Raw genomic sequence first — 9,569 nt, forward strand, 5'->3', positions numbered from 1 at the left:
CCAAAAATGCCCTTTTGCACAGACTGGTTCAATGTTGTACCTCTACTAAGAAAATGTAGTACAGGGAGAGCCTGTGAGCTGGCTATTTCTTGTTATTGTACTTGAAAGATGCTTATTTTGTTTATTTATCCATGAAACCTAGTAACAAACCTAATAAAAACTCAACTGCCACAAATTTGAAAATCCATTCTAGTTGGTCCAATTGGCAGAGGAATGAAACCCACCTTTCCCCTGAAAGCAAGAAAGAATTCTTCTGCTATGTCTTTTCTAGCATTACAATGTTAACATAAGCTCTTTGGGGCTGACAAGAAACAACAACAATAGCAATAAAAATGAAAACCAAAGCATCACCAGGCCATATTCAAAGACCATTGTATATGAAGAGCCAATTTTCCCCCAAAAGAGACGGAAAAAATCAAAATGAATCAAAAATCCTAATGGTGACTCTGAATAGGCTGTCGACTAATGCTTTGACATTACAGGGAGGAGGTTATTATAAGAATTTGAATGGAAGAAAGGATTTATTAAAGGTATTTTTTGAGTAATGTACAGCGTTACTATATGAAAGGGCATAGAAAACCACTGAAGAACTGCACTTTTAAACTAGAAGTGCACAAGCCCTGGAAAACACTTAACATGCAGTCATTTAAAAATTGTTAGGATCTGCAATTTTTTAACAAGGATTTATTTGACCTGCTCTCCTCTCAGATAGTGAAATCACTGCTTCTTTACTGATGAAGGCCAACCTCAGCTCAAGAAATGCTGGGAGACCCTGCATTATAAGAACAGGGACTAAGTACTTAAATATCTATCCAAGGATTACAAAAAAATTGTATAACACTGCAGAACTGTTAAGCCTTTTCAATATTTTACTTTTTAAATGTCATCTAAAGATTTTTTCAACCATACCTCTGTGGAACCCATGGTAATAAATAAATTCTTCTGAGACAAATTGTTTGTTGACCCATCTGGCCTCAATGATGCATTCGACTTTTGCTAGCAATTAAAATACAAACAAGAGGTTAATAAAGTAAAAACTATATCATACAAATCCTTCCTCCATTTGAATATGTGAACTATAACTAAGTCCATTTTGATTCAGTTTGTAATTCCCAGATAGAAACCATGAGTTTTGCATTCTCTGGAGAATAAGCTTTGCCTGAATCCCAGTAAACCATTTCACAGACCCATTATTTCAGGGAAAAGCAACAACAACAACAATAACAACAAAAACAAGAAGGGGGGAAGGTCTCAGAAAAGAAAACAAAATTAAATCTGAAGTGATTCCTACTGAAACTTCCTCTATGAAAACAAACTGAATTTTTCACAGAAACAATCATATGCTTGGTCTGCAAAATCAAAATGTAATTGTGAATGGGACTCACAAGCAATGCCATCAGCTAGATCCTGTCAACAAAGAAATTTAGCTTTTTGCCCATTTCTTTAACCATACATCACAGAAAAACTTTCTCTCAGGGAAGCCTTGCTGCCACTGGTTCCTCTCCACTGACATGTATCTTTAACCTCTTCTCTTTGAAGCAACAATAAAGCCTAAACCTCATAAAGACCTGCTTCCCTCTAATTATGTGTCATGTATTTTGGAAAATAATCTGTTGAAACTTGGAAGAATGTGATGCAGAAAAAGATGTGGGACAAGCTTGCAGGTATATTTATCTTTAAAGTTGAGGAGAGCCTTCTTTCTAGGAAGTCAAGCGTTCAGCTCCTTTTAGACTGAACATGTGATGCATGATATACAGGGGTGGCTCCTTGCTTCCACCCCAAATCAGCATCTGCTGACCCCTGCAGGTGGTTTCAAGTGAACATCATGCATCTAAGATGGTGAAAAAGAGAGATGAAGAGATGAGAAGCAGCAAAGAAAGGATCTTTGATAAATCTTGGTAAGGACATGCCTACTAGTCACGCCAATAGTCTGCCCTGCTCAGTATTTTGTTTCCAAGAACAACAGGGCACATACTAATACTTCCTTGAGTAAACTCCAATTCTCCAACGTGCTTGAAATCAAATTTCTGACAGAACAGTCAAATTAATGAGATCTCTTCACTCATCAGAATGTGGTGGAAGAGGCTAGAGATGGCATTTATACTTTCCATCAGAAACATGTTTATGCTATGCTGCTTCTGAAACAGAACTCTCACTTTTTTTTTTTTTTTAATGGTTAAAAGGGTCAAAATAAAACAAAATTAAATGCAGCAATGAAACATTTCATTTAACCCAGGCTAGGCATTTATTCCTGATTTGTCAGTTAAGGAAAACAATGTCAAGATTTTTAGTTTCATCTTGATTTAAGTCAGAGAACAAGAGATTCATCCCAGAAATGTGCACGCCTAGTCCCAGTGTAACAAAAAATTGATTAAACTGTTTTGACAGCAGACCTCATTCTGTGCTTTGCAAAGTCTCTAAGCAATTCCAGTAACACTCAAAAGTTTTTTTAATTTATCTAAGTTATAATGATTCTGTAATTCATTCTGCATTTAAATGATGATCCAGAATTATCAGTTGAGGAGTTTTTCTCCTTGATGAGCCCAAAATACCACCACAGGGTGAATTAGCTCTCCCTACCATGGCTCCTCACTGGCACAATCTGAAAGGACTGATGAAGGACTTTGGCAGTTCTGGAAGCCCTCAACAGTTGTGTTAGACAATGTCAAGGTCACTTGGCACCTTCTGATATCACACACTCAGTGGAAGCTGAACAAATTATTTCACTCTTTATGCAGAGGCTTCTCCTCAAAACTTAAAGGGAGAAAAATACAACTTGGGGACCACAACTGCCTTATTTCTGGTCACAGTTTTCCAAGCTTATTTTCTGCAGAATGGGACAGATCTGAACATGATGCCACCTTAATTTAGAAGGAAATTGCATTATTTTTCACCTTCTTGAATGAGTGCTTTGTCCATAGTGGAGTTGGTGCAGTTCAAACCAAAAGAAAAATAAACTGGTCCTTACACAGACAGCTCCCCCATTCCTATAATACTTGTGATAGCTTATCTAGTATTTTAAACTCTGAATACCATGAACACTTTGTCTCAATTATCTTTATCACTTTTGAGATCTGAAGTTTTATTCTACTTGGCAATTTTAAAGTTTTCTTTTGTGAAAACAAGAACAGTGTCAAACTACACCACAAAGCGTCCTGCAATTTCCATGTAAGCCAAGATGGAAGTATTTAAACAGTGAGGTCCAAATTCTTTCCACACTGGCATAAATAGCAAACCAAAAGATCCATTAAGATTTTTTGAATTCTGCAAGTCATGTGATTTATTTTTTTAAAAATGCAAATTTGCTTTTGCAGAAGCAATAATGGAAACATACCTGCAACACATCTTGGTAAAAGAAGAGCAACTTTTTAAGTCCACTAGGGGCAAAGAATTGTTCTATTAGTTGAAACTAAAAAAAAAAAAAAAATTTTAGATAATTGTGAGGCAGCTTCAAATCACTGAAAATTTTGGAAATATTTCTTGTAATAACAATTTAATCAGTATTTACCTTGTCATCAGAAATAATAGTCTCCTCCACTTGCTGCTCACTCAAGTCTATCCCATCTGCTAATCTTGATATCAAATACCTGTGTCTTCCATCTATCTGAGCTCTTCTCTCCTCTTTGGTTTCTTTGGCTTGCTTGGCTATTTCTTCTCTGCTTTCAGTGGAAAGTATTTTACTTTTCTTAACAGTGGACTACAAAATAGAAGTTTTGTTATAAAAAGATTATTTTTCCTCAATTAAAGATTGTATTTTATATTGTTGATCTTTAGGCTGGTTTCATAAATTACATATCTAGCAGAAACATGAAAAAATTACATGTAAGGAATGTACAGGGAAAAGAACAGTAATAATTAACTTGCTAGGCCATAATTTTTTCTCAGTATAAAGCTGCTATGAAAACTACATATCTGACACTCCAAGATCTCAGAACCAAATGTGGATCCATGCTAAGGTCACGATATAAATTTAGTACTATAACAGCTTTCATTCACATCTCAGCTTTGTGATCCAGGTTCCAAACTTCTATATGTCCATATTCCAGATTTGGGATTGACCTCTACACTGCCTGCATTTTAATATATAGTATCAAGTTATTACCCTAAAGGAAACAAATAAACCAAATCACTATAAAATCAGTTACCACAGGAATAAATGTACATTCGATGATTAATTTAAAGATCGTATAAAGGTAGCAGCACAATTATAAAGAGGGAGATTTATGTAAAAAACGAATTTTCAAAATCTTCCTATCAGTGTGAACATGACTGAAAATAGATATGCTGACTAACATTTTTAAGTCAGCAGAAAATCCTCAGAAGCTATAAGGAAAACTAAAGATTTGGATAAATAAACAACCACACAGATCATTTCCCTCTACACACAGCTCCCACTGACATGAATATCTGGGGTTTGGAAATGTCTGAAGTATCTCTGTATCTTACAGCTTTTAATGGAGAGAAAAAAAGATAAATTACATCACTTCCCAGTACTCTACATTAATTGGAATTGTAATTAATCAACCCTACTCTTGGATTAAAAAACAAGAAAGCTGGCCAACTTGCACGTCGCTTCCTATCATTTGGCCTTACCACAGACTCTGAATGGATGTTTTTCACCTACTCTCTACCTGAACCTCTTAGACACCAGGAGACAGTGACAATATCTGAATACCTGTAGTTGTTGGTCAGTACCCTTTTGATATCTCTAAAAGCTAATTGTGATTCACTATGTAGTTCCCAATTCAACTGTGTCAGTCTTTTATTATCTCTGGTTTCCATGTCAACAACTGGATCTCTTTTTTTGCATATGCCTTCCCTGATGCAGTATGACCTTGTTCAATATTCTCAAACAACATTCATTTTCATCATGGCAAAGGAAGGGTATTAACCAGTGGATGATAAAAAAAATACGTAAAAGAACCCAAAATTTGAGCAACACACATTATGAGCACAGAAAGTCAGTGCCCTAACACTGTAGACACTTTTGAGTGGTTCACTGTTTATTTTTCCTTGCAATTAACAGAGACTGAAGGAACTCAGCATGCTTCAATATTAGACAAGATTTTGTCAGTGAAGACTTAAAGAAAAATCTGTATAGAAGAACATTTAGTGGACAAAAGGTAGTTGAGTCACCAACCACCTGTTTTAGAACAAAAACACTTGCCAGAAGAACAGTAGTCAGAGATGATCCTGTGACAGCAGATCCTAGCTCAGTGCTCCTTGTCTTCAGGTTCCCTCCATGTCTATGATATTTGCTTTCTGTCTCTAGTTAAAAGAAATTACCAGTTCTAATTATTCAAGCACAACAAATGCATTTACAATACCTGCAGTGTTGTGTCTTCATATTTGCTAGCTAACGTCTTCTCATAGTGGGGAAAATTAGACCATTTTATTTCCCAAAAAAATGATATTTACATCCCATCATTGGCAGCAAATAGGATCTCCAGTGGAGCATGCAGTAATGCTTATGGGCAGCTCACCAAACTTCCATGAATTACTGTTTAATCTATTTTATATAAATAATAATACTGTGACTAAAACTCGAATTCTAATAGCACTGATTTCCATATAAATTTTCTATCAAATTGTATCTCTTTCTGCTCAAGCCAGTATCCCTTCCAATACTTAAAGCCAGCTGTCCAGGACAGTTTCCATATGGCTTTTGAGTATCTCCAAGGACAGAGACTCCATAACCTCCCTGGGCAATCTGCACCAGTGCTCAGTCACCTTCACAGTGTTTCCTGATGTTCAGAGAGAACCTCCTGTGTTTCAGTTTCCACCATTTATTGCCTCTGGTCCCATTACTGGACACCATGGAGAAGAACTTGACTCCCTCTTCTGAACACCTCATCTTTACACAGTCCCTTCAGGCATTTACATGCATAGAGAAGATCCCATTCAGACCGAGCTCTTACCCTTTCCTCACAGGAGAGGTGCTCTGCTGCCTTCATCATTTTCATGGCCCTTCACTGGACTCTTTCCAGTATACCCATGTCTCTCTTGTATTCGGAAGCCTAAAACTGGATGCCCTACTCCAGGTGAGGCCTCACCAGTGTTGAATGGAGAGGATGGATCATCCCCCTTAACCTGCTGGCAATACTCCTCATCCACCCCAGGGTATTATCAGCCTCCTGTGCCAAAAGAGCCATTCTTGGCTCATGTTCAACTTGCTGTCCACCAGGAATCTCGCGTTCTTTCGTGCCAATCTGTTTTCCAGCTGTTTAGCCCTCAGCTAGTATTGTTGCATGGACTTGTTCATCCTCAGGTGCAGGAATTTTCTCCAGCCTCTCCAGGCTCCTCTGGATGGCAGCACAACCCTCTGATTCATTGGCCAAGCCTCCCTTTAATGTGTTATCAGCAACTTTGCTGTGGGTACCCTCTGCCCCATCCTCCAGATCATTAATGAAGATGTTGAACAGGACTGGACCCCCAGAGTACACTGCTACCTTCTGGGTTCCAGCCAGACTTCGTGCTGCTGATCACCATCCTCTGAGCTTGTCTGTTCAATGTCTTCAATCCACTTCACTTTCTGCTCAGACAGCCCACACTTCCACAGCTTCTCTATGAGGATATTACAGGAGCAAAGGGAAAATTTAAATTGTAACTGCTCCTCAGTGGTACTTTGTAACCCAGGAACAATCCAGCATAGAGAGCAAGAAGGTCCAGCTGCAGAAGGGGTTAAACTGGATGGAAACAGGAAGGAATACCAGAGGCAGAACAATCCCTTGTAAGGGAGTATAGTTTCCTTTGGTGATAAGAAACAGCCACAGCTTTTTCTTGTAGCCATCCTGGAGCACCTGGCTCAGAATCTACCTTTGGGCAGCACGGCTGGTGCTGGGGCATGGACCCAAGGCTGGGCTGAGGTGCTCCATGCTGATGCCCAAAGAACTGGCATAGGTGCAAGTGTATATAAGGAATTGCTTCAAGAAGCATCTTTGCAGACCTCCTGTAGAATCAGTTATGGTTTTAAGACTGTCCAACGCATTGTTTATTTTTTTTATATATTTCAGCACAAATGTGTGTCTAACTCACCTCAAGGGGAACAATAAAAAATTCTCAACAGGAGGATGTCAAAAGCCTTACTGAAGAAAAGGCAGACCATAGTCACTGCACTCCCCTCACCAAACCAACCATTTCATTTCAAAAGGAAATGATTAGGTTTTTCACACTTCTTCCCTCGCTAAATCCATGCTGATTACTCCCAGTTACCTTTGTTCTTCATGTGCCTGGAAATAGCATCCAGGATTAGCTGCTCTACCACTTTCCCAGGGACCGAAGTGAGGCCAAATAGCCTTTAGTTCTCCTTTTTGCCTTTCTAGCTTTCCTCCAGGCCTCACACTCCTCTCCCAGTTGCCATGAATATTTATTTATTCAGTACTATCTAACATGATCCTCTTCCACAAGGTCAGTGAATACATAAGCAAAGTGGACATAGGTAAGGGATGCACACACAGGCACAGAGGTAGATGGCTATGTTCAATAACCTTTGAACTAACGAATTTAATCGATTCCCACAGTTAAAGTATTCCAGAAAAGAAATACTATATTATGTGTCATATTCTAAAATACACTATATTATGGATCACTACTCATTTTAATTTTTAAAAAATTGTTTGAATCATGTTACTATGATTCAACACTAGGAAATCTTATATAGTATCAGAGTTGCACTGTGGATGACCTGTAGATAGACAGATACATACATATATACATATATACATATATATATAAACATATATGCATTTGTTTATTTATATGCATATATTTATTTATAAAGCTGAAAACTGCACATTCAGCACACACAGTCCCTACACTGGCAGATTCAGAACAGCACACCCAGTATATATAAACTTAAATACTCTACTTAATAATTGGTTTCTCATTTTCTTCCTGGATTATTTTTCCCCATACAAAGCTGATATTAAGTACTTATTATTTTTCCCTTACCTTTTTTTATAGCAATGAGAGGTGGACAGAGATCAATATGAGGTTTAGAAGAAAGTTGTGCTGCTCTCAGTTGCTCTGACTCCTGTTGTGCAGAGTGACCATGGGAGGAACTGGGCTCGTCTTGTCCCCCCAACTCGGTTTCACCTCCCACAGTCTCCTCCATCTGCACCACCCCAGAAAAATCAACCTAAATCAACAATACAGAAAATGACTGCACAGTGTAACATTGTAATTAAGATACCGCCAGTATTTTTATCCCTGTTACAGCATCAATATGATAGACTAGCAAGGAAAGGTGGAAAAAATACCTCTACTTTCAGTCGGTGATTTAAAAAGAGAAGATCTAAGCAGTTTTCGAAATGATAAAATCTTCTTTAAGGTTGCCTGTTACCAAAACTTTATTTCTAATTGCATAACTATACTTTCTGTCCAGTCAGACTGCCGCAGGTGGGAACTCACGCACTGGGGGACAGGTTAAGTTCCTTGGGAAGCTCCTGCAGGCGCAGGTCCCGCCGCGAAGTGCCGAAGTGCCGCATCTGCTGAATCCCGGGCAGGTTTTTACGCCGGCAGTCTCTCCTCGGCACTTGGAGCCGCTGGCAGCTGCTATGGCAACCCCTACACAAACCCAGCGAGCAACCCAGCCCCCACCAGGCGCCTCGCCCGTCCCCATTTCCCACTGGATTCAGCAAGCCGGTGCTCATTTCTTAACTACCTGTCTTTTAAAGAGCGAAAAAGTAGTTTTATCTCACGTATAAATTAAACCCTGAGCACGCAGCTTCCCCGAGTCTCAGCGAATGTGAGGTGCCGAGCCAGGGGAGGCCGTGGCGAGGGCTGCATCCCACGGCCACAGCATGCTCCCGGCACATCCCCTGGTGGCACGGCAGCGCCCTGGGGTCTGGGCAAGGCCATGGTGAGAGCTGCATCCCGCGGCCACAGCTCCCGGCACATCCCCTGGTGGCACGGCAGCGCCCTGGGGTCTGGGCAAGGCGTGAGGAGACAGTCCTCACCGCGGGCCGAGTGAGCAGCTCCCCTTCTCCTCCGCCGGGATAAGCAGCTTCCACAAGGATCTGAAGGCACCGCGTGAAGCGCAGCTTATCCATTTTCATTAGAGAATCAGTTAGGTTGGAAAAGACCTCTGAGGTCATGGAGTCCACCCAGACTGACCCAACACCGCCGTGTCAAGCAGATCATGGCACGGAGCCACATCCAGTCATGTCCTGAACACCTCCAGGGACGGTGACTTCATCACCTCCCTTTGGCAGCCCATTCCAACACTTAACAACTCATCCCGTGAAGAAATCACTCCGTGTGCTTCCTTTTTTTTCCCAGACGACACCCACTGCAGTAGGCGGCCACTCCAACCCAAAGCTTTAACACCTCACAGGAGTCGTGAAGTTTTTTTTATTGGCTTTTTTGTTGGTGTTTTTTTTTCCCAAAACTATTTCGGCGGCTTTGAACCAGGCCCTAGCAGGACACACTGCGCCCCGTAACAGAAAAACTGTTAGAAAAAAATAAAAATAAAAAACCGAAAAGGAAGAGGAGGGTGAGGAGGCGGTGCCAACGGCAGTGCGGTGCGCATGCGCGGCCGGGCGTGCGCCGGCGCACCGGGGGCTGTCAGC

At 40.4% G+C, this 9,569-nt stretch overlaps 2 protein-coding genes across 2 annotated transcripts in view; one reads left to right on the forward strand and one right to left on the reverse strand.

Moving 5' to 3' along the window:
- Positions 1–8,693, reverse strand: part of LOC102044953 (dynein heavy chain 5, axonemal-like) — a 148,159-nt gene extending 139,466 nt beyond the window's left edge. Inside the window, 6 exon segments of the mRNA XM_014306347.2 lie at positions 910–996; positions 3,335–3,409; positions 3,509–3,697; positions 5,168–5,268; positions 7,951–8,137; positions 8,259–8,693. Coding sequence (XP_014161822.2) covers positions 910–996; positions 3,335–3,409; positions 3,509–3,697; positions 5,168–5,268; positions 7,951–8,113 — 615 coding nt within the window. The 5' untranslated portion in view covers positions 8,114–8,137; positions 8,259–8,693.
- Positions 8,694–9,093: 400 nt separating this feature from the next.
- EXOC3 (exocyst complex component 3) overlaps positions 9,094–9,569 on the forward strand; it is a 26,096-nt gene continuing 25,620 nt past the window's right edge. Inside the window, exon 1 of the mRNA XM_014306336.2 lies at positions 9,094–9,159. Within this exon, the coding sequence (XP_014161811.1) occupies positions 9,094–9,159 (66 nt within the window). The remainder of the gene's footprint in view (positions 9,160–9,569) is intronic.

The sequence above is a fragment of the Geospiza fortis genome, unplaced genomic scaffold (genome assembly GCF_000277835.1).
Source record: "Geospiza fortis unplaced genomic scaffold, GeoFor_1.0 scaffold206, whole genome shotgun sequence".
NCBI classification, from domain to species: Eukaryota; Metazoa; Chordata; class Aves; order Passeriformes; family Thraupidae; genus Geospiza; species Geospiza fortis.